This window comes from Halictus rubicundus, chromosome 11 (genome assembly GCF_050948215.1).
Source record: "Halictus rubicundus isolate RS-2024b chromosome 11, iyHalRubi1_principal, whole genome shotgun sequence".
Lineage (NCBI taxonomy): Eukaryota > Metazoa > Arthropoda > Insecta > Hymenoptera > Halictidae > Halictus > Halictus rubicundus.
In genome coordinates, this window is record NC_135159.1 from 5,005,893 (window position 1) to 5,032,809 (window position 26,917).

At 36.8% G+C, this 26,917-nt stretch overlaps 1 protein-coding gene across 11 annotated transcripts in view; it reads left to right on the forward strand.

Moving 5' to 3' along the window:
- LOC143358660 (dystrophin, isoforms A/C/F/G/H) overlaps window positions 1-26,917 on the forward strand; it is a 930,016-nt gene that overhangs the window by 339,598 nt on the left and 563,501 nt on the right. For all 11 annotated transcript variants that reach the window (XM_076795970.1, XM_076795971.1, XM_076795965.1 and 8 more), the window contains 3 exons: window positions 10,087-10,298; window positions 15,894-16,048; window positions 18,225-18,414. In XM_076795970.1, the coding sequence (XP_076652085.1) occupies window positions 10,087-10,298; window positions 15,894-16,048; window positions 18,225-18,414 (557 nt within the window). The remainder of the gene's footprint in view (window positions 1-10,086; window positions 10,299-15,893; window positions 16,049-18,224; window positions 18,415-26,917) is intronic.

A 26,917-nucleotide genomic window follows, 5' to 3' on the forward strand; every position in this document is an offset into this window, starting at 1 on the left:
TTTAACCTGAATCATTACTTATCGTTCTTTATATTGGAATGTACCTTCTGAAAATTATTTTTCCTTATCTATTTGCTTACTGCACTTAACGCTTAATTTTAGTATTTCCTATACACCAACAATAATTCCGTTACATTTATTTTCTATAACATTATACAGTTTTTAATACACGGTCCAATCCATCAACAGTCTTCAAACAACCTCAAAAAATAATGTCAATTTTTCGTTCTATTACACAAGTTTGAAATTTCACATTTTTGGCAGAAGAGTTATTAATACTACTTCAGTGCTACCGTTGCGTCTGAAAGTGTATCATATTTAACATCCTCAACCACTTCAAAGACTCCATCTTCTTAATAATATTATCTGCGCAGCCATTCGAAAAGCAATCCACTCCGACCACCTCAAAATCCGACTGATAAAGTCTGGAGTGTATTACCTGGGAGCAATTAAACTATTCCGTTTAATTGTGACCACATTGGCTGTCTCCCGGCTCCCAGTGACAGCTGGGGAATAAGCTTGTGGTCAAGCACGAGCAGACAGTCTCGTTTCTAGACCGAGTTTTCTGGCTGTTAGTTTCGATATCACCAGCTCGTAATTACATCCCGGCCGAGTGCAGGCTGTTTAATAAACGATGCACCGCCGGCAAATGAGAAATTCGTAAGTTCGAGACCGGACGGTCCTTTCTCTCATTTGATACTATAAACTTAAGAAAATGAATATTTTAATATGTCAACCTCTTTGGACATGCCTGTATGCACAATATACCTAATATCATCCGCAACATGTCCCTCTACATTTCGTTAATAATTTCTTTAAATAAAAATAGATAGGTCAATGAAGCTCCATTTCATTTCCTTCGTATAAGTCAAAGACACTCCGAACATATCCGTATAAAATGAATGGAATTTGTAATGTTCTAAAAATTGCATTAACCCTTTGCACACGAAGCTATTTTAACCCCAAAACGAAACACTTCTTCCGACCAAGAATATTTCCCTTCTACATATATTTTTTTCATGTTATACATACGAAAATGGTGCAAATTACTCCTAAAATACTGAAATGTTTAGTAATTTATTAAATAGAAACAAATTTAATAATTTAAAAAATATTTTGAATAATGATACAGCAATTTTTAGTGGTGCCTTACAGTCACCATTCGAGTGCTAAGGGTTAATTTCGAGGTGTGCTATCTTTTTGTCGCGGAGTGTACCTAAGCTCGGACGGGATTTTCCTCGCCTTCAATTTTCATTTCACTGATGTAACCGCGTCGATATTCCCCATCTAGCTTCGGTTTCTTCGTTTCTGCGTTTCTCCGGTCTACCCCTCCGCGCCCCTAACTTCTCCCGTTCGCGTTTGTCCGCTTCTGCCTTCTGTATTTCATCGATTTCAATCCAAATACCTTTCTGCTCACTTTGCCGGGGCGCGAGCCCGCCAATTTGAATATATTAGGCGATTCATCTGAATTTAATAGAGGTAAATTAGGCGTCCGCGCAATAAAAGGCACGCGAGAGATAGCACCCTAAGCCCCCTCGTGCGTGATTCCACCCGCGCACATGGGGTCCATCGTAATTCTCGCCCTTTATGTTTGCAGCTCCATTTCGTAGCCAGGAAAAATTTATTCAAGATCGTCATTTCATGAAGGAAATATTTTATTTCATTTTCACGTATGTAAAGTAAATATCTTAAGTATTGCGTCGAGTGAATATTTCAATAATGTTAATCAATTGTTTAAAAGATGAACTAATTCAGTTAGATCGGTGTCAATTTTTTATATTGCCAACAGAATTTTATTTGGCTTAACTGTACCTCAGGAAACCAGAAATTTTTTACTTTTTTATGTAATTCTGTAGATTTTTGTGAAAAAATATTGAAAATCCAAGTTTCAATCGTGGGAGATCACTAGTTCAAAAGTTATGCGTGTGTAAAGATGTGCGATTTTCAGCGTTTTTGACAGGTAAGGGCGCCGCCATGTTGGTATGCACTATAGATAGCAGCACAGCTTGTAAAAAATGTTGAAAGTAGCACATCTTTGCACACACGTAACTTTTGAACTAGTGATCTCCTGCGATTGAAACTTGGATTTTCAATATTTTTTCACAAAAATCTACAGGATTATATAGAAAAAAGTTAAAAATTTCGGGTTTTCTGAGGTGAAATTTAACCTTTTATTTCGTCAGTGTAAGAAATTGTAAAATTGTTTGTTCAGTATTTTAATTCGAACACCATAATATGAAATGACAAAATCATTTGAAAACAGTGCAAAATGTCCTGTTAACACTAGGTTTACGGGACCCGTCAAAAGGAGGGGTTCCAATGTTTTTAATTTAAAATTATTAGGATTTTAAGGATGCATACCTGAGAAATTATTTAGCAAATTTATTTCTTTGTGTACATATTATTTTTAAAATGTTGCTAGCACGTTCTTTTTATTTTTATAAAGTAATACAAAATAGTCACTTTTAGTGCTGCGTAATCCTAATGTTAAAGACATAAGAAAATCATACATCATAGTGTTAGTGTGTTTGAATGAGGGTACAAAAGTTTTCGAGGTACAAGTAACATAGTAAAATGTTTTAGCGAACGCGAGTTAGAAAATATTTCTTTTGTTCAAATTTGTAACAACTTATTGCTTACTCTTCGAAATCGCAAATCATACTTTCTGGACCGCAATGTTGCCGCAAGCTCTTCTTCGTTGAAGTTATGCTTCACGGTTGTTTAAACGCCAGCGGAAATATGATCGAAAGAATAACGCACGCGTGAAGAAAAACGGAGCGAAAATTATAGTTGGCCATTATCACGGTCAATTAAACCGTGTACAACAACGAGCGGGCCACGTTGCAATCGAATCGTTGCTCACCTCATATTCTCTGGAGTCGGTGCGTGGCCATAGCTGACGATCATGATATTCCCAACAGGCCAGCCGAACATTTCACGAACCAACGTACGTGTGAACTTCGATAATCGGGCATTTGCAGAAGCAATTCCGGCGAAACTCAAACGGAAATACTACGCCCGGTTTGGCCGGATCTGCGTCCGCGAATAGCTATTCGGAGTAGAAATTTGCGGGCCATTTATGAATTACTTATTTCAATCCCGTTGCCGAAATGGCTGACTAGCCTCGCTTTATCCTTTACATTCGTCTTCATTGCTGCTACGTGGTTGGTCAACTGCCTCTTTACCAATTCCAAGATCATGCGTTACTTACAAAAATTTTAGCGATGGAGAGTAAAATGATGTTCGATGTTTTTCCCCGCGATATTAACCCTTTGCACTCGAAGCTATTTTACCTCCAAAATGAAACATTTCTACATATTTGTTTTCATGTTATACATACGAAAATTATGCAATTTACTCGTACACTACTGAAGTGTTTAGTAATTTATTGAATACAAATAAATTTAATAATGCAATACATATTTTGAATAATGATACAGCAATTTTTAGTGGTGCCTTACACTCATCATTCGAGTGCTAAGGGTTAATATATTAGACTTGGAACGAAAGTTCGTATTTAGATTGCAATTCAAAGATAATTTAAGATATTTATTCACAGGTTTATTCAGTACTATGACAAGTAGACTGCGGATCTTTATGCAAAATAAAAATTTTCCACCTGTATTGCAACAGACTGGAGTGAAATAGAAATTTATTTTCTTTCCTAATATGTTTTCTTAACGTCTTAACTATCTTTCTCAATGTTTTTACTGTTTCAAAATACGCCTACCCATTTTTGTCATAAACGCGTAAAATCTGCAGTCTAATGACAAGTTACCTCAAAAATAGAAAAAAGTAATAGAACAGAACGGAAAATTTTTATTTCTTCTCTTAATGTTATCTTTGAATCGTAATTTTAAAAAGCTACGAACTATGAAGGGTTGTAAAAAAAGTTATACTTTTTAGAATACCTCGAACACAGGCTGCTTTACCGAAAACTGTAAAAGAATACGTGCTTCCTCTTCAACGATCGGTACAGAACTAAAGGCAAAAACAAATTCTTTGCAAATGATTGATTACTTATATCCCCAATACAAACACAAAAGTGAGCTTCATGGAATTTTCGGGCAGTGTGTGCCTAATAATCCAGTAAGCGGAAAACTAAAGCAGTGCCAGCGGAGCTGCGCAGTCGCGTGACCAGCTTCTCATGAGGAATTAGAGGAGGGTGTACGTGCCATCTTTAATGCGTCGTCGAACACTTGTCACGCCTGCAGCTGGGGTGCAGGAGGGTGCGGGACGATGTTCAGGGGTCGATGGGAGCGAATAGCTCTCGTAATAAGTCATTGAGGTGAACTCGGTGGAAGACAACGTTGTCCTTGTCTTTCGTTCGGCTCGCGGCCCGCTCCCTTTCGAAACGGGGTGATAGATCAAGCCACTTCACTTCCGGTCCCGGGATACGAATAGCACACGTACGCGACGCCTGTGCCCCGCGGCCCTCTTAACTGCGCGACATTAGTCTGCCATGCGTGGCTTGTCGGATTATATCAGTCCGTGGGCGTACCATATGCTTCCGGTTACGTGTGAACGCACTCTGACCGTAATTTTTGCCTCCGTGTCTTCGGAGGAAATTAGCCGAGGCCGATGCATCTCCATTGCCAACGATAAATCCGCCACGATTTACCAACTCTCGCGCTGTTATTACTTCGAAACGCCAGACTAGTTTTCCCTCGTATTTTCCGGCGATGGTTATAACGTTATTTCGTATTTGCGGCCAATCAGCTTCACTTGAAACTTTGGTTAACTAAACGTGAATTTGCTTTGCTAAATACTGTGACTGTCTTAATCTTATAGCTGGACTCCGGATTTTAACAGTGAAAACATCAAAAGACTTTGAGAGCGTTAATATATTATTTGCAGTACGTTGAAATTATTAGTGAAAAATATAAATTTATGTTTACCTTCTTCATGCATGAACTTTTCATTTTGCATAGACATCCGGAGTCTACTTACAACTCTATTTTTATAACTCTTCTCTCTAGAATGATTATACAGGTTGATTCAGGTAACTCGCATACCTCAAATAACTTTGAAGTCAGGCGTCTAATGAAAAATTGTTCAACACAAGAGTTGCATGATATCGAGGAAGACAAATAAAAGCATAGTTTTTCTTGTATATACAGAGGTTTCAAAATGTTGAAGATCAATTTTGTTTCCTTAAATAAATCATATATTTTTTTTTTGTTATATATCAAAAGAATATTAAATTTTAAGTAAGAAAGTATTGTATTAAGCAATTTTTCATTAGACGCATAATTTAAAAGTTATTTGAAGTGTGCAAATTACGTGAATTGCTCTGTATCGATATTATATTCATATTTTTTAAATTATTGTAAAATTTTAATCTTTTGAACTATAGTCATTATCGTATATGTATAGTAACTATTGTTTAAATAGTATTGTTTAAATAATTTTTCTTAATATAGCTATTTATATTTGAAATACGATTTGATCATCTTACAATAATATTCACTATCAAAGTTTTTAAGCAATTTGAATAGTTAAATAAAAAAAGAAAAAGATTAGGGCAATACATCATTCCATTTGTGTACATAACAATTGAGTTCCAAATAAATGATTGAATTGAAATGAAATGAATTCCAAATCGTATTTGCGTGTAAATAGTTTTTATTGTTTCCTGTTTCACTGACGAATATCGGTAATGGAAACGTCGATTGCGAAACCAATAGTCACAAAAATTCCCTCGAGGATCGGTATATTCTATGTCCGTCGCAATCGGTAGTAATCAATATGCTAATGAATTAACAATTTGCCATGTAAAAGCTGTTCCACGATTCTTTACAAATTTAATCCGTGGACATATATAGTTCACGCTTTTTATTATTCCGTGTCGGCGTGTTTTACACTTTGTCTGGCGTCGTACGGGTACGTATTACCGAAACTTCTCTAAAATTGATTGTCTTCGCGAACACATCCCAATTCCCGAATGCACACAATTCCCCCGTCCTATTCCAGGAATATAGTTTGTAGATATTAGTATAATGCCGCTAGTGGAGACACGTTAAACTTTGCATTGCCCCGGGAGTTCGCGCGGTTATTTCTCCGCTGCCGCGCGTCATAGGCAAACCGAATCATTACCGTCATTACCGAATATTGCCGTGTAATCTAGCTTTGATTTCGATTGTGCCGTACCCAATAAATGTCTAATCACATTGCTGTCGTCCACTGCCGACCGATCTCTAAATGTGTAACGAAGCTAGTTATCATACCAGTAGAAGCGAATAGTTTCCATGATTTAGGTAATTGGAGGATAAACTTCATCTTGGCGACCCAAAAATTTTTAACTTTCGTTTTATATGATCCTGTAGATTTTGACGAGAAAATGCCAAAAATCCCAGTTTTAAGGTTAGGATATCACTGGTTCAAAAGTTATGCGTGTTTAAAGTTGAGCGTTTTTAATAGGCAAGGCCGTCGCTATGTTGGCTCGAAGCGTTCCCGATGCAACTAAAGATCCTTCCAGATAAAATTGAATAATTGGACATTTACAGTTAGAGAGATAATTGGTACACAGTTGTGAAAGTTTTAATAATACATTTACTAAACTAGTATTTATTTCCCTTGCTTCTACCATCGATTTCCTTTATTGTATTCTGGAATTCTATCACTGTTATTCTATTAAATAAGCTCGAATTGAATAACCAATAATTTCAATTTTTACCGTAATACAGAGACTTCTAGGTTATTGACAGAATATGTTGGTGCAATATATTACTTACTTTAATTAATAAGTTTATTTAAAAGGAGATTGTGCTTGTTTAACGTTACTGTTTCACATGCAACAACCTAGCAGTTCAAGTCACTGAAAAATCCTAGCAATGCTCATTAGGCAATAAAGATTTTGTTAACCAGTGTAGAATCTTGTGGAGTAGAAAACTAACACGACAGCGGATGCTCAGTATCTGGTTCCGGCAGTCGCGAGCCTCGAGATTGGCATTGATGTGTGTGTAATTGTCCCCGTGGGATTCGACTTCTCCCGGCATTGTCCCTCCAGGTTCCCCTGCTTATCTGGACGTCGATATTAGGTCTCAGGTCGTCGGTAATAGGCCCCAGAACCCTAGTGTTATCAGTGTCGCATCTCACAAGCTTTAGGGTGTCTACTTGATCCGCAAATTAACCCTCTATGTGGCGTAAGTTCGATAAGTAGAGCGTTGTGCTTTCAATCATGCTGTTCATGTTACGGTATCGATCTTGCTCTAACGACACGCGCGCGCCAAATACTGCTGCTATACTTTGCGTTCTACTCTTCATTCTCTACACTCCGTAATTTACTCCTTACCGTCTGCTCTTCATTTCCTAATCTCTGTACCCAAATAGTAATATAGTATATGTATAGTATATGTATAGTCTATGTATAGTATATGTATAGTATATGTATAGTATATGCTCTGTATCTGTATAGTATATGCCACTCTTCATTCTCTACTCTCCGTAATTTATTCCTTACCGTCTGCTCTTCATTTCCTAATCTCTGTACCCAAATAGTAATATAGTATATGTATAGTATATGTATAGTATATGCTCTGTATCTGTATGGTATATGCTACTCTTCATTCTCTACTTTCCGTAATGTACTCCTTACCGTCTGTTCTTAATTTCCTAATCTCTGTACCCAAATAGTAATATAGTATATGTATAGTATATGTATAGTAATTTCTGTCTTACCTTTCCAAATGTAGTCCCAGTCGATTGTTGAGATCCTTCCGATTAAAACAAGCCCAAACACGACGTAAATCGTACTGGTTTCGACTTAATGTAAATAACAACAATTAAAAAATTAAGTCTATAAAAGTAGACCGATTTGCGTCATGTTTGGACTCGTTTTAATCGGCAGAACCTCAACAATCCACCGGTACCACATTCGACAAGGTAAGACGAACATTGTCGAATTTGAGATTTTCTTTATCGAAAATTCATTTGTTAACCCCGACCCATCGATGCTCGACGAACTGCGTCTACCTCGCTTTCGCGCACCACATCTATTCTCTTACTTCGTCGAGCTGTGTTCGAGTCAATTACCGGAAGAGAAACGTTACGTTAAAAAACAAAAGTAATGTTCTGAATCACGTTGTTTCCGTTGTAGTTTCGATCCTGTTCGACGAGACGGCACGGAACTTCGTGTCCATGCAGTGCATCCTGAAAGGTACACTCAAGTGTGCTGTCCACGCGTGCAAATTCTGTTGTTGCCGTCGTTGAAACGTTGCCAGTACTTTACGCCTGCTTTACCAGCTGCGCTCCTCCCTCCCCTGTTAAGCTACTTCAGAGGTTGGACAGCTTCCAGGTGGTTCCTCGCGCCTGGCGCGAATTTCAACGTGGATTTTAGCCCGTGACTCTGACCGAAAAGTACTTCTTGAAACAACGGACACGTGCCGGCCGATCCCTGCCTGCCCTGCCTGCCCTGCTCGCCCTGCTCGCCCTACTTGCCCTGCTTCATCTGCGTACGATTAAAGAGCCACGGGCGCATGCATTCGTTCTGCCCCGCGTGTTTGAATATTTACCAACCGAGCTTCCGCTCGAACGATATCGATGAATCGGACCCGTTCGCTCGTTTCCTCTGACAAACCGCCCCGCCCCTCCCACCATTATATAATTCCCCCAGGGTTTATTTAATATTTCTGTTTCACCGCAGCACCTTGAATAATAGAACAACTCCCGCGGCTCGAGCAAGTCAAACGATCGGTTAATTGGAATAATTCTTCGATAGTTCCGTCGGTTACTCATTCATGCAGCATTTATTTCAAGCGTCGTCGAACTCGCCCCCGACGAAACTTTCATCCCTGGACACGGTTACTCGAAACCGCACTGTGCTATTTCAACGCTGATGATCTAATCGACCCGGTTTAGACCGAAATCCTGTCTACTCCGTGTTTCTGCGATTGCGGTGAATATTGAGAGTAAAGTTTGAAACAACTAACAACTGCTTTTTTTTTTGGTTGCGTGGAATTCTTTCGATTGACTTTTGTCGTGAAAGTTCGTGTTAACCATTTTAGGGGAATTCTCTGTTTCATGGGGACACAGAATTCTTGTTGCTTGAGTTTAACCGTTGTTTACAAAAACTCAATATTTGTCAAAAATACGGTTAAAACATAATAAACTATAGAATCATAAAGAATGAAACGAGAGTGTATTATTGAATTTTCAGTATAATTTTCTGATGACAATGCCCCTTTTGTCAACATCCTAGTTAATAATGTTTGGATAATACAGATTTCACATCCTCAGGCTTAGTGTCTTTAACACTAGGTTTACGGAACACTAAAAGTGAGTATTTTTCATTACTTTACGAATATAAGAAGCCATTTTTTAAATAAAATATACCTAAAGAAATAAATTTGTTGTGTAATTCCACATAGATGGATCTTCATAAAAATATTAGAACCCGTCATTTTGACGGGTCCCGTAAACCTAGTGTTAAATAAAAATTTATTTGTGATGGACTTCAAGATTTTTAATCGTGTTTCACTAGAAAAATAATTTCCAAAGTTGGGATCTTGATTAGGTGAACACTACAGGATATATCTAGTAACTAACCGAATTATAACTCGGTTGTTATTGGAGATAGAGAACAAAAAATTGTAGAGGAAAATTTGGCATGGTTTAACAAGCTCTGTCTCGTTATCGTCGCATTATTTTTTTTTGTATGTTCATTAACAACCGAGTTATAATTCCACTCCCTAGATACGCTCTGTAATTTTACAATTGTTTTTGTATACCTACATCCTCTTTCATTTCCTCTGCTAAGAAAAATCCCAAATTTTATTCCGAGGAAGGATTTTTGAAAAAATAAGAAATTATATTCCCTAATGATGGTAAATTCCGACATCATCCGAAGGTCTTTTGAAAAAATTGTATTCCCTAATGACGGTAAATTCCCACGTCTGCCGAGGAGAAGGTCTTCGGGAAAAACTGAAAAACTGTATTCCCTAATGACGGTAAATGTCTATTCCACTTACTTTTTCCACGTCTGTTCGTGGAAAAAATAAGTTTCCGGGAATCTTGTGGTTAGCGATTTAAAGAGAAGAAAGCGAGCGATCCCGAAGCGACTCATGTTTTGCTCGATTGTTGTTGCAGTTACGAAGCTGAGAGAACATTGGGACGAGACGAACTCGAAAGTGATGCAAAGGAAAACGCAGTTGGACGCAATGCTCGGGGACAGTCAGCGATACGAGGCCAAGAGGAACGAGGTGGAAGTCTGGCTCGCGAGAATGGAAACTCGACTGGAGAAAATGCAGGCTGTGGGGCACACCGCCGACGTTCTCGAGGCGCAGCTCCGAGAACAAAAGGTACGTTGGAGAATTTTTTCCCCCATTCTTTCTCGAACTCCGTGCATTAACCTGCGCGCATTAACCAAAGCCAGAGGTCGCCATTTTTATCTAGTCTTTATTTCTGGCGCGCGTCCGTCCGTTCGTCGGGAGTATGGGCGGTACACGCTTCCTCTTTCGTACCCTTAAGCGATCGTTCTTATCAATGAATCGTGATGCCCACCTTCGTGATAGTTTTCCGATAAAAGTCTCTTTCGCTATAGTTTTCGTATTACTCACATCTTTCAAATATCTGTTATCTTGGATGTTACAATTCACATTGTGCAAGGCAAGGGACCCAGTTACTGTACCAATTATTGTGTCTATATTAATTATACTTATTTTGAAAGCATAATGAATAGTAAAAAGAACATCTTAATAACATCTTAACTGATTTTAATGAAACAAATGTAATATCTCTTTTTTAATATTCTCTTCTGTAATATTGTCGGGGTGCCAATTACTGTGTCTATATTTATTACATTTATTTTTGAAGCACAATAAATAACATATCAACTGATTTTAATGACACAAATTTAATATCTCTTTTTTAATATTCATTGTGTTTTCAAAATGAGTATAATTACTGTAGGCACAGTAATTAGTACCCCCCACAGTAGATGAGTCCCTCACCCTACTTCTTCGACATTTTACCAACTGCACCGTCTTTGCTGTATTCCGTACCTACAACCAACTCATGTTCATCTTCCTATTTTGTACTTTTCCTAAGGTACGTTTTCTGCGCTGTAAAGATCTGGGTCTTGTTGACTCCTACATCCTATTTGTCAACTTCTACCGTTTTCCTTTACTCTTTGCTTCGCGTAACTTCTGCAGTCTACTGTTTACTTTTAATTCTTCACGATACCCTGCAACCTACCGTGTAGTCTGAACATTTTGCTCTCTAATCATAACATATTCTTGCTTTTCCTTAATTTTCGTGACCTTTCACCTTCTAGACGCAACCTCCAGACCACTCCGTCAATCTCTATTTTCCCCAGACCACGCTCTACTCTATATTATTGGCCTATTCATATATAATCAATCATCCTATATTTCCAGCACACTCCATCACACGCGTCATCCATATTCAACGAACGCGAAACTCATTCATTTTAACTATACGCATCTCTCAATGAACTGGACATTCATACATAATCCAAATTAATCCGATATCCATTTTCAGTAATGCATATAATCTCGTTTCCAATATGTGTATAGCCACCAGAATGTAATTATTGTACAATCTTTATTATACTTGGAGATTGACCGAAGGCATTATTTGGCAGATATTTTTGCTAAACATATTCCGTGCTCGTAGTGCTATCTGAAACTTTGTGTCCCGATAGTTTCGAGCGTCTTCTCTTATTTGTTATTGCTAGGCACTCGAATCCCATAACTTCGCCAGTAGTATAATGTCAACACTCTTCAGTTCCCAGTGGCCAAGTAGCTAAAGGTCTTGTTCCGTGGAGTCCTCAACTCTCGGACTTCATGAGTACCCGATTGCCTAAGTTTCGTGGTCCCTTTACCTCGGTACTCAGCTTCTTCGGTACTCAGTGCCAATGCAAATATTATAGTTCTTGGTATTGCTGTGTTACAGGTTTACGAGTATTCGATAGAGAAAGGGCTTTTTTTTAAATACTTTTTCCGGGCTCTATGGCAGAGGTTTCAAAACTCACCATGCGAGAGCACTCGTATCACTTTTGCATTAGGTGTCATGTTAGATACGCATATCTTACGTTGTATGTGTGAATTTGAAGTACTAATACCATCGACATTTTAAGAAAAGCGACATGTTTCATATTACTACGATATTGCAAATATAATTACTTTCGTTAATAATATATTATTTAATGTTGTAGCATTATTGATGAAGTAATGTACATGACTTTTGTTCAATATTTCTTTCAACAATATCGATAAATTACTAAACAACGTTTGATTTAACAGTGAATTTTGCATAAACAGTCTGCATATATTATAGACATCACCGCGTACTTCTGCTGCCTTATCTGTCAAAACCGCTTAAAATCGCTCATCTTCAAACACGCATAACTTTTAAACCAGTGAATTTCTATCGTTAAAACATCGATTTTTGGCATTTTCTCGTCGGGATCTACAGGATTATATAAACAGAAGTTAAAAATTTCTGGTCCCAGAAAGTGAAGTTCAGCCTTAACCTGTTCGAAATCTCAATTTTCGTGATTTTCTCCGTACTCTGCTTCAGTCTTCCTATTAACCTCGAGCCTTGTTACCGTTTTTCCGCGAAGTCGACGTCGTACCCTCGGGGCTACTAATGTGCAAAACTTCAAAAAATACGGGCGTAAGTGATTTCATGCGTGTCTCGCTCGTGAATCTTGTAGAAGGTGACGCGAATCGCTGCGGCAGCCTACGGAACGATCAAAATTCAAGAAGTTCTGAATCCCTCACCCAGGGAATCGTCTTATCTCGCTGTTTCCCTGATCAGCGGGTTAATCTACTGTCGATACTCGGCCGCAATTCGGTCTTGTAATCTAATTTTAACCAGGCAATTAGAGAAACGACGGGACGACGAAGTTCTCCGTATAATTCAAAGCTCTTCCGCCATTATGTCGGCAAGAATAAATAGGAATACGGTGCGCGGCTCCGCGCCGGTGAATATAATGACCGGTAGATAGCCGAGGCAGTTCGTTACAGCTGCGGCTACGATTAAAGAGAGACGACGAACGGATCGGTATTCATCCGCCAGCTACTAACCTCTTTTTAGCAACGTTTCGCTACCGCTTTGTGTTCCGGAATATAACCGTTGGAAGGGAGAAAAAATTGCCAGCTGTGGGCAAAGGCGGGCGGGGGAGGCACAGAAACGGCCAAAGTCCCAATCAACGAGAGATCGCGACTCGGTGTAGTACATCACGCGGGCGGAGCTCTGTTTACATTCAAAAGAGCCGAATGAGATATTCATGGAATAATTTATTTCCACGAGACCGCTGTATCTTCGGGATCCAGCCTCCACCGCACCGCACCAAAGCCGCGCGGCGTCGGGTCGGGCCGGGTCGGGTCGGGTCGGGTACGCCGCGATTCTCACAGTCATTCGCGAACGTTGTCTTTTCCTGGTTGCACAGCGATAGAGCCATCAACCGCCGGGTTATTTTTTACTCCGATACCGACCCGGCATTACAATATTCATGAAACGAGGCTAGTTTGTTGCTTTAAATAGTCTCGATGATCCATATCCGACGATCAACGAGCTCTCATTAAAACTGTGTTGGTATTAAACGATACCACTAGAAGTCGAGAGGTTCTTTTTTCTTTTTTTTTTAGTAATTGTCTTGCGAGAGTCTGTCGGAGAGATGTGTTCCATTAGAGGGAACAACAATTCATTTATTTTCCTCTTTTGTTTGTGATAGCAGTAGTAAATAAACTGAACTTTGCATATTAAAATATTTTACGTTACGTATACGTTCGTATTTATATTATAATTTGATTGATAAACGCGAAAATGTGGTAAATGAGATCTACAGAATTCAACAAAATTCAAGTTGAGATATCTCTTAAATTAATCATTTTTGACGCAGATAAGGTCATATTTTTTTAATAGACAAGTACGATATATGTTATTATTTTTAAAAAATGAAGGTGACCTTGAAATGTTCGAAACTTTCACCTACAAAAAATCTGTAGTTGGCTTTTACGTAAAATTATTCGATAAAATTTCTTTAACAAAATGATTCACGCTTTAAATATTTTATTTAATTTTGAAATTGTGTCGCTTTTAAGCGATTATCAGAGTGAGTGCACATTCTGTAAAGTTAAAGTAAATTATAATAAAATGCCAAATTTTTCCAATTGTTTTTTCTTGCAAAATTTACATTCTAAAGATTTCTTAACATTGTTTACAGAATTTAAAATTTGATTAGTTCTTAAATGAGAAAGATGATCAATATTCTAATTTTTCAAATATTTGGAATAGAGAAATTAGAAATTAAGAATATAATTTGTTTTTAGACAAAAGAATGATACCATTATTTCTTGATTATTGCACTTTCTTTATTAATTGAATCATTGTCTTTTGTTTCATAATATTTAGTTTAATATTAAACTGAGCTACTTACGAAAATTTTAAATATGTTTTATTTGTTCTGCTATATAAATATATAGCTCCTTATACTTGACGTCATCGTACGGGGTGAATAGCTACCATAACCATTCGTACGTTTTATGTTTCTCACATTTTAAAAACGAGTTACAGAAATTAAAATACATTTAATTTAATCGTAGAGAGGAAACGAGATCCATGAATAATGAAGGAGATATTATCTTGTAAAATTGTGCTTGTGTTACTTTTTCTGAAATTTAGACATTTCAATATCCGATTATTCCTTTACACGATGTCTTTGTTAATCCGACCACTGGAGCTTCAGTTGCAGTCGTATTAAACACAAGTATACTGTCATCGTCATAAATTGCAGCCCGCTGCAAATGAAAGTTAACGCAATTTGATAACGTTTTAATTTGCTTGTTTTATTACCTCCTCCATATTCATGCGTGTTACAAATGAAAAAATTCGCTGTCTACTCATATTCATGCAACACCTGAATTTCAATGCACCGTGCTTTCATTCATGTTAAACAGCATTCGATTCGTTTTGTTTCACAAACAACGTTCCGCAGAGAGTGACGCGTGCGGTTCAATTTGCGTATACACAGTGACCTTTTCTGTTTCTCCCATGTGGCGAAAGTATTGTCATGTGTTCGCGATGTTATCATCATGTCAGTTGTGACCATTCTATCATTTCCTACTAGCATGCATTTTGAAGTACCATACGTAAACATGAAACGGGACATGAATAATAACAATTTACACATTGCTATACTATACATTGTCTTCTCGATATATGTCCACAACACAGACATGTATCGGCTAGAAGATATTATTTTTTGACACACTGCCCAACGTAGAAAAGTTCTGGGACTTCTATCGGCTAGATATTTGGGACATATATCAAGTAAAGACTGCAGATCGACAGATTAATACACATTTGGCGAAGAGGTTTTGATAATTAATAAGTTAATATTCTAAATGGAACGATCAAGTTATATTTATTACTTTTTACAGTAATAACAGTTATAACTTTTTCGGAGAGGACTCCACCCAATTCCAGTTTCATAACATGACTTATGCCACAGATTTACGAAGTCTATATTCCATTTTTGCTACGAATGATTAGTATGATTTAGGGACAATAATTATCGAGCGGTACAAAAAATTCGAAAGCATACCCGAGGAGCGGGTAGGAATAAACGAGCTAATTTACAACAAGTGTAGGTATTTGTTCATTCGGGTAGATGCGAGTCGTAAGTTCGAGCGACCATAATTTTTACCGATGTAAGCCAATCACCCTGCGGTCAATCGAAAGTTTCCCTCGCGCGGAATGTCGAAGCGTAAAACTTGGGGCTGTCCCAGCGAGACAAAGATTTTAACTTCGGTGAGTTACGATTCGCGACTTCCGGCTTGACACCAAGTCGGACAAAGATAAGTTTCCACCGCAACGAAGACCTTCTCTGCCACCGTCATTTCATTTCGTCCTGTTTGTTCCTATAGTCATTCCACGCGGAGTTGCACCAGTACAAGCGACAGATCGAACTGTTCAATCAGCTTACGCAGAAGTTGATCGCCGTTTACCAGCAGGACGACACGACCCGCGTGAAAAAGATGACAGAGACCATCAATCAGAGATACAACAACCTGAACACCAGGTACGTCCCACAAAAACAGTATAGGTGTTGGGTCATTGCAAAAGTCTTAATTTGTTTCCAACGGATGATGGTTATTCCTGTAACAGTGGTGTTACATTGAACAAATGGTATAAATATCATCGGAAAGAGTACAGCTTCTGTTGGTTTTTGACAGCAGGTTTAGCTTATTTTCATAGGGTTTTCGTCGTAATGATATTTGCTGGTTCAAATAACAAACTCAAATAAAATATTTGTTGATTGAACAAGTTTAAATACATTATGTTGTGGCGTCACCAACGTCGTAAAATTGAGGTAGTTACGATGTGACGCGTGCTCGCACAATCTTTAGGATGTATGCAAGCTGGTTGTAGGGTTATGGTCACAACACTGTTTAGTAACAATATATATGTATTTAACGAAAGCGGATGGTTACTGTACAGCGAAGTGATTGCAAAAAAGAAGCGATAATACAGAGGCGAGAGTTCGTTGGTATCTGACGAGAACGGAGAAGAATCTTAAGAACGTTGACTAGATAGATTCCCTCCGCGGATAGGGTTCGAATAGTGGGGGACCAATAATTGCATTTAGGGGGCGGTTTTCGGCATTATGCAACGCCCACGAGCTGGTAGACACTTGGCAGAGTCCGTCTAAGGAAGACGACACCAAGTCCCGCGTGTCTGGAAACCGTCCCATAAATTACGGGCCCCCTGGCGCTACAAGTGGGTCTACGCTGCGTCACGTGCCATCGAGAGCGGTACGGTCGAGCGGATTTTGACCGTGAAAGTGCGCTGACATTTGCCAGTCGCACCCTGGTCGTAAAGACATAAATTTGTTAAGGATGGAATAGGAGACTTTCTCGAAAGTGACGCAGCGTAAACCCAGACTGAGATTGGGGTTGGCGATGCAACACATTATTTAATGAATGAAATTAGTTACATGATTTACAAATGATACAAATTACACTAGTTATGATGGTATATTAGTTGTTTACAATAGCTATTATATTAGTTGTTTATAAATAATTTTTCTATTATTTTTTGTTGCTTTGTATGTACCACTCGTTGCTTATTAAACAAATTTATTTTGTATTGTTGGCAGCAGTGACCATAAATCTTAAGAAGGCTGTTTCCAAGAGATATACAATAATATTAGCCTATGAAAAAATATCCCTCTACTTCAAATATCAAGTATAGTAAGCTTGATAAGTTTTTTTATGTTAAATCGATGAAAATTCGAAAGTGGTTGAGTCGTCTAATAACAAAATATTTCCAAGATCCAAACATAACATATAATATACCTTAACAAGCAAATTTTTTCTTTGGCAATTATAATGAGTAGGGTAAGAGACCCAATTACTGTGGGGGTACCAATTACTGTGCCTATATTAATTATACATTATTTTTAAAGCGTAATGAATATTAAAAGAGAGATATTAAATTTTTTTCATTAATATCAGTTAATATATATGTTGTAATATAATTAACATTCGCACAGTATTTGGCACAGCCACAGTAATTGGGTCCCTTACCCTACGCCAAGGTCGAATAGACTTTCGCATAACTTGTTTGCAAAGCCAGTATTTTTGAAAGCAAACATGAACCGTGATCTGTATAAAATGAAAAACGAGATTTCATAATTCAGATTTCAGATCTGGTAAAACGAATAAATATTTATTATTTAGTCTTCCACTGCATGTAAATGGAAAATAAAATTTGACTTGCAAATAATAAATGATTTATTATTGGTATCATTTAAATTAATTTTATTTGAATAAAACCATTAATTCTTATTTACAAGTGAAATGTTATTTTCATTGACTCTTTTGAATTTATTAAATAAACAAACTTTCGCCCGATACTGGTTGTGTAGACTTTAAACTGAATTTTATAATGGGAATATTGAAATCATCATTGATCTCGTAATTGATTCAAAGCAATTTCACTGGAGCACTGAAGCAATTTCTACAGCTGATATTTAAAAAAAAGAGAACGTCGAAAGCCAGAGTTAAAATTTTGAAAATTTCGAAATGTGCATAACCTCTTATATGGATGTTATTTGGGGTCCTATCACGGGCTGCTTTTAGTTCGGTTTTCTGTAGGGAACGTAATACTTGATCAGCCAGATGGCAATTTTGAACTTCACTCGGCTACGGTCGCATCCAAAGTATGTAACGCCGTGTGTATCGAATCGTTTCTAGTATTATCAATCGAGGAAAACTGCTGCACTCTGCGATGAACTCCCTCCACAACTTCGACCGGTCTCTGGACAACTTCTTGGCTTGGTTGAGCGAAGCCGAGTCCTCGATGGAGGGACTGGAAGCGGATGCCGATCGACTAGATGGACGACGGGACCAAGGCGCGCTCAGGCGACCGCAACATCAACTCAAGGTGAGTCCGCTTATGCTTTATATTAATTTATCGGTCGTTTTCTTCACAGGAGCGTCAACTTTCTCGGTCTAACTGTTTAAATACTTACTGCTACCGTACAGTGTGTAATGAAATGTTTGGTCTTGCCTGCCATAGGCATCTTCGCATCGATGAAGATCTGCAAAAAGAAGTTGCCGAATTGTCCTTGACCTTGAGTTTCAAGGTCAAATTTTTGTTCATTGTCATGACATAATGCAATGAACGAATAAAATGTAATGAATCAATGAATATAATCCAATAGAAAGAAATTTGACCTTGTAATTCAAGGTCAAGGACAATTTTGCGGCAACTCTTTTTTACGTATCTTCATCGATACGTAGAATACGCCTATGGCAGCCAAGATGAATCATTTCTGTACACCCTGTACGTGCACGCTGTCCAACGATAATTCTAACAAATGAAGACAAAATTGTTTAACATAAATTTAAATAACAATTTGATTTTGAGTTCGGTTGATTCAATTTTTATTTCATTAAATAAATTACTCTGACCTTATGGAATGTTTGAGGTTATTTGTTTAACGGTCGAAGTGTTAATGAAATCTATGATCCTTCAAAAATATAAAGGTTTTCGTATTTTTTATACCCCTATTATCTTAACGGTATTTTATAAAACGTGTCCTCCAGCCCTTACTTCAGGTGCTATTCTTACTTTATAATTATGAAAATGGGTAGTCATAAAAAAAATTTGCATGCAAATTTTCATTACAAAGGGTGATTGCTAGTATCCGGTTATGGTACTTTCAAGAAGCTAGGGGGGTTTAAACAAAAATTAGTAGTTATTGTAATATATTAGGTCGTTTGCAAAGTAAGTCCTGCTTATGCAATGTCTACATTATTGTTTCGTTCTAAAAACAATTTTATGTTTCAACCGAATTATTGTCGGAAAAGTATTAAGAAACTTTAAATACTGCGAAGTGATAATAGAATGTATATCGAATTTTTATAAAGAAGATATTAGAAATATTATTTAATTGCGATAATGAGATTGTTTCTATACAAAACAATATTTTAAAATTGAACGAAAACTACGATTTGTCACAAACTACACAAATTATATCGTGTGTCAGAATATCATATCGTAGGAACTTCTCGAGTTATTTAACTGAAAGGAGTATAAATAAATTTTACATCATTACTTTTCCTATAGGTGATTTGCTATTCAAGGTATTTCTTGTGTAAAGGTAGACATTCAATCTCCTGAGAAACGTTTTGAAATTCAACTTTGTAAAACTTCTTTGGGTATGAAACATAGAAATTCTCAAGAGGTTACAAAGTGATAGCACCGTCCAAAGTGAGTAAAAAGTATTTCATAAATATGGAAAATCGATTCCCCGAGACTCCAAGGAATAATGATGACGTTTTTAAGGGGTTTTACCAGCATCTTCAATAAAGTTATGAAAACCAATAAATTTAAAGTGATGACAAAAATGTTTCCTTTTTATAAAGAACAGACTGATGCAGATTGTGAAATAAGTTATCTGCTATACAATATCATGTCAAGTCGAATATTTCTCTTCCATTTTTATGTACCGTGCATGTTCGTGACACCACCATTAAAAAAAAAAAACGTTTCGTGACTTCTAAAATGTCTATAATCGTGAATGTCTTGAGTATCTCATGTGGGTAATTTATTTTAAAAGTGGCATTAGTCACTTTTCTTTTGTAACCGTAAGCAGCTCATTTTTCTTGAAAGGTGATTTATGGATTTTTCACATTACACAGCTTATATGATTTTTAAATAGATTTAGGTGAGCCAGATATTACTTCCATCAGAAATGTCAATAATTTGTACAACTGCCGAGGCTGCTTTAATTTAGAAACGGTGAAGTTTATATGAAATACTAATGTTAGAAGCAGTTATTTTGGAAGACATAATAAGTAGTTAATCATTAGTATTAATAGTAACTCTATTAAAGAAAGCTATAAATTCGAGAAGATTCAAGATGAGAAAATGGAATCCGTTTCCGATTCGATTCGGATTCTTAATAATTTAATAATATAATTACTTGTACTGTCGTTTTTGAAATCTTCTGCAATTTTCAATGAACAAATTATCTATTCAATCCGGGAATTTAAAAATACGTAATTTATAAGTACTTTGAATTATGAGAAAAGAAGTTTCCTCGTAGTCTGGAATATCGTTAATTTATATTAATTTTAATATTACGTATAATTTTAATTTCCGTGTTATTTTTCTACGAATATTTACACAGATAGTCACTGTGCTCACGAAACGTGGTATTTCCTGTGTGTTGTAGTAAGCGAATACTTCCACTGACAAATATAGAAATCTGAGACAATTAAAGAATAAATGGGCGAACAAATATCTTAAATTTAAAATTAGGAATACTGAATGTGACTGATTTTTACAGATTACAGAATTATATCTTGTGTCCCAATATTAATGTAGCAGAACATATCATTTTTGGTATACAGGGTGTTCCACGTAAGTGCGACCCCCAGAATATTTTCTTTAATTTTGACGAAGTAAAAAATTCTTTATGTGTAATTCGAATGGTATCAAGCAGTCGATGACCTTGAAAAAAGACAATCTCTGCAGGAGATTGACCGCTTGATAACATTCAAATTAGACATAAAAAATTGTTCACTTTGTCAATATTAAAGAAGATAGTCTGGTGGTTGCACTTAAGTGAGACACCCTGTGTATTGAACCAACTATGAGGTGAGTCGTTTCTGAAACATGAACGCGAACATGCTCGCTCAGTAGTGGGGGGACCGTTCAATGCGATAAAGGAGAAGGCGATCTATTGAGAAGTGAACTGTTGTGTGAGAGAGAGAGAGAGAGTACTTTACAGGTTTTGCACTCTAAATTAATCATTTTGCAAATCAAACTCACCTTCTTTATTCGCTCTTTTGCAAACCACATTCACACTTTCACAGATGAAATTCGCCTTTTTGTTGATCAAATGTTCACGCTTTAGTAACTCAAGTTTTTCTAACAGTTTTTCTCAAACAATTTCTTAATTTCCCAATTTTCAAAAATTCTTCGAAACCAACATTGTAGAAAACACAATTGGTCACGATTTCCGTTTTTCAGCTGTTCTATAAAAATGTTAAAGTTTGATAGCTTAGCAATAACGTGTCAGAGATGTGTTGCTTGTATGTTTGAGGTGATAAACAGAGGTTGATGTGTAGCAAAGTCGTAAGATTCTTGAAGACCTTGTAACGGTGGTCACGCCGGGAAACCAGATCCCCAGATCCGGATGGGTCACGTGTTGACTGGAAGAAGGTTTTACGGTTTCGTTTGATTGCCATAAAAGTGTGTCGAAGGCAGTAGTATCGGCATATCCATTAAAAGGAAGAAGTTCGATATCGGGTATCGGGACAATGTGGTGGCGGTCCATCAGATTCTCCTCCGAACGCTGGTTATGCATTATGCCCGTGGGAACCTGAAGTATTACATAAGAAAATGGGAATTGCAAGGTTGCCTCTGTCGTGATACCTTGTTCCAAAAATGGGACCTCCTCGGTTCCATTAATATAGAGTGGTCCGAAATCAACCGGTTACTCGAAACAACGAACACAAATGACTTTTTCGGAAGCCCCCATAGAATATTCTACGAATTTCCAAGCTGCAGGTAAAATCTTTCGCAAAAACGACGAAGAAATCGCGTGAGAAAACATAAGATTTTTGACTGAACTTTTCTTCAAATTCTTATGAGAATTTTACTATAGAAAAACATATTTTTTGAGCCTTCAAATATAATCTAGTAGATAAACTCTAGAACAAAGAATTACGAAGTAATCGCTAATAAGCTAGGATGTTAATATCAAAAATGCTCGCTTTTAATTTTGGATATTTCCCCTTCATGATTACGCTCGCATGCTAACTTCCCTGTTTTCCTTCTGCAATATCCATCTCTCATTTGAAATAATTAAAATCACATTCTTATTGCATTCTTCTTTCGTTGAATACAGGTCGTATGGGAATTGTAAAAAAGAGGGAATTCCACGTGGAAAATAAATTAAAAAATATAGAATAAACTTATTCATCCCTTATGGATCTCGTTTTTTAACATATTAAATTTCTCGCGAGACGATGGATGAGATACACAGACGGTAATTTGGCAAAGGATCATTTTACATATGAAAATCATTCAGAAATATAGAATCCAATTTTTCCATGAAGGCTACATTTTCAAAAAAAAAAAATAAATAAATAAATAAAACAAATTCAGACATGTTCCGTTGGTATTCACTCAAATGTATATTCGAAAAATTTTCGAACTAGATTTTCTCAGAAACAGGATCAAAAGTGAAAAAATGTTATTCTACAGGTTTTATTTATTGTTTCATGTAAAATGTGCGCATTACATATCGTTTGTAGGGAACTAACCAAATTCACCTATCACAACAAATTTTCAAATATGATTTTATTGAAAATAAACTCTCAAATGAACAAATTTTGTTGTGTCTCTGTGCATTATTTTTTTTTAATATCAAATCAATTCTTTTTCAAATATACCTACCTCGATTTTTTAGTAAAACCATAACACGAATCGATATTCTTAGTTCTGAATTTTCCATGACTTTCATAGAAAGTAATTTTCAAATACTAAGTCGAAAACTTGTACCATAGGATACAGTAATCTTCAAATTATACTCCAGAATAAAAATGTTTCAAACTTATTTGGTGTTACTACAATATTTATCAATATTCTTCGAGTTTCTGGACTGTATGAGTAGAGCGCTTAGCAAGAATCAGGCGATCTTGCCGCGAGGCAAATTAGCAATTTTAATTGTCCAAGAAATGTGCTGTTTCATGAATTTAAACGAGCCCTTCTAAAACACCGCCATGTGGAATTTGCATTTACGCGGAAGCGTGACGTGGCGCGAGCATCGTTGTCGTTCGTCACAACTTTCCTTCGATGATCACGCTACCAGAAGAGAAGTGACGCGTTAAACACTTATGCAAGTGGATTCTATTAGCTGTAAGGGGAAATTCTGTCGTTTTTTCTTCTAAATTCATATTCATTTACTTAAAGTTTTTACACACAATTCAATCTGTTATGAACCACGGAACGTGATCAATTTAGATTACTCTGTTATTAGCAGGCCAATCGAAATTTCTTTTATCAAGTATAGCACGATTCAAAGAGACCTTGAACACGATTATCGTAAATTTTTGTCAACTCTTTTTTGTTGACGAAATTGGAAGGTCACTATGAATCTTTTATTTTATGATGAATTTATATATTTATATTTTACTATTCTTTAACAATTAGTAGTCGAAACTAAAAACAGTGAAAACAAGAGAATTTAAGAATATCACAGTAATATTATGAAGTTGCTAAAATGATTAGGTGTCAAAATCAATTTTTATTTGACACCTGTTTGTTGCAATCTATGCACAAGAATCTTTATTTTGCATCAAGATCCGCACTCTATCTATGACCTATCAACGCCACCGTGTTTCGAGTATATGGACGTTCAGGAAAAAAATCATGATTAATAATTTTTTTAAGTAAGCTAATCCTTTTAACAAGACAAAAATCTCAGGTGGTTTGGTCCAATTTAAAAAAAAGTTATTAGTTTTCAAAGGGTGTCCACTTAATTCTGTCCCCGACTGTACCGTAAAGTCTTGATCTAAGCCAGACGGAGCTACACGATCTTAGTCAATTCGCCTATCCCCTACACTGGGGGACATACCCCGTGTGAACCACTACTAATCCAATTACAAATCTTCTTTATTTTTCATTATTTTTTTATGGGACTTTCACCAACTTATTCGTCGCATTTTTCTGATTAAAATGCCACTAAACACGATATAATTTTAACTGTATTTAGTGGTTTAGTTAACACACAAGATAACAGTAGCCCTACACGATCTATGTCACAGCACGGACCCGAGTATTGGCCTTAAATCAAGACTTTACTATAGTCGTATTCCAGTCCAGTCGTCACAATTAGTCCTCGTGCTTAACTGGTATCGGGAACGCGATGATGAGAAACTTAAACGATTCCCGAATCGAGGAATTCGTGACGTTGCTCGGCTGTACAGTCTGGTGTGTTTACAATGCCGTGTAACCGGAGAGTCATCCGCAACTCCGAATTGATACAGTCCCCTCCGCCATAGCCTACTGCGCCGTTTTCAATCAAATTAATCCACCGGCGATCGACGTGCTGCTTGCGATTCCGGAAAATTAGGTTACAATACTGTTTGTCGACTCATATATTATCGCGTGGCTCGTTGCTCCGCTCTTTCCTCTGTTTCCTTTGTTTGCCACCCCGGGTATTGTTCGCTGCCGGTTTGATTCCCCCGCAGAAGGATTCGGTTTTCGAGGGCCGAGGGTCCGCTAAATTGGATTTTATCGCGATCCCCATATTTATGCAGTTTTCGCAAAATCGGGGCTAAATGTAGTATAGCTAAATAGAAAATTCTACTTTCATACGGCAGATGCCGTTCCTGACATTATGATCATTAGACTGCGGATTATATGCATTTATAATAAGAATGAGTAGGTGTAATTTAGAACAGTAAAAACATTAGAAGAATTTAAAAATTTTGTTCTATTATTTCCAACATATTAAGAAAGAAAATAAATCTCTATTTCACTCCAGTTTGTTGCTGGGTAGACAATTTTTATTTTGCATGAACATCCGCAGTCTTGTTGTACGATTCTAATTTTAAGAATCTACCATAAGTAATATTGAAATTCAACGATAACATAGCGTCTTAGGTATAAGGGTTTGGCATTACAGTGATTTCTCTATATATGTCGCCAAGGCCTGGATGATAAACGTCGCGGAAATATATATAATAAAGATGTTTAAGCGTACGTTAAATTTTAATTAGTGAGTAGGTATATAAAAAGAAACTAATCTATGCTGTATTTAAATATCGTTGTAGCATCGATTTGTTTGCTTCATAATTGAAACAGTTTATCCTGAGTGGAGGCTAATAACTTTTACAAGTATCGTTCAGCGAAGTTCTGCATTTTAGATAGACGGATTTGGACCTGTGTATTTTCGGTCGTCCGGAACGTTCGAAAATGTAATTTCCATGCACTCCATTATCGAGGAGACTGCGACGTTGATTATCCGATAAAAAGTTGGACAACTGATTGGTATCGATCGCGTGGGCAAATCCGAGAAACAGTGACGAAAGGAAAATGGCGATGATTCGACACCGTCTGACCACTAAACCAATAATTACGACCAGTGGCAATCGCTGTTGTTTGTCCCATGCAACATCATTATATTTTCACTCCGCATTGCGTAATGACAATTAGCGGGATCTGTTTCAGTTGTCCGACCTAGCTCTTCGGTTTATTGGAGAATTTTACAGACATATATAGACTGGAACAAATTTCAGTGGAACCCTTTAAGAACTTGTAACTCTTTTAAAATTATACTCAACGATTTGAGATTTTTTAGTTACAAGCGTTACTTTATTAAACAACGGATTAACAAAATTTTCAATTTGGTCGGAATTGCCGAAGATCGAAATGAAAATCAGTTTTTTCTATTTCTTATCCCAGCCTGTAATGAAACTTTCACTGTAGGTCTATGTCAATTATATAGACTTCTGAATTGACATAAGTCGTGTCTTAGGACGGAGCCTCTCCGCCAGCAATCGTTCCCATCCCTAACTTAACCTAACCAAAATTCGGTAAGGTAGAAAATGATAATAATATGATAACAAATTTTTTTTCGAGTCGCCAAAAATCCTTTTGGGAAACATGTTTTTAATGTGACATGAGGCTATGTGCAAAATTTGAGTTGAATCCGATTTGACCGATTTTCGGAATTTCAGCGAAATTTTTGATGAATTAATAACGAAATTCTTGATCGATACAAATGTAGCTTCTTGAGTATTTAAAGCTGAGTCTTGAGTCTGAGCTTGAGTCTTGTAGCTTCCATGAAGTATTTATGCATGCTATTAATTAATGGAAATTGCACAGGAACAAGAGATAGGGCAAGGGAAGGGAAAGAGTTAATTCGTTAACTTGATTTAGGAAGGTCGAAGTGTTCCGGTTGCAACTGTACTTTGGTTAATACCGCGCCGTCGATTGCAAAAGGAATTAATTCCAAACGCTATTACGAGGCTTTCGAGGGATATACATCTATGTGTACGGTTAGAGGAATACTGCAATATATTCGTACCGTGTGCTGATCGAAATAGTGCAAATTGCTTATCCTAGAGTTGATTACCATCACCAAAAATAAATCGTTACTTTCCAGCACAATTTTTACTTTCTAAACGCATGAAAATATAATGGTTCGTCATTTGAAAGTTCTTCTTTTTGATAGTCTTCAATGTTAGTAACATCGTTTTGGGTATTTTTATTCACTAATTAATTTATCGAGAATGTCATTAAAGCGTACTATTTAAAAAATTTATCTTTAAATTTTTGTTAAACCGACAAAATATTATGGAATTGTTTACTAAATAGAACTTTTCCAATTTTTTACAACGTCCTAAAATACACAGCGTGTTAT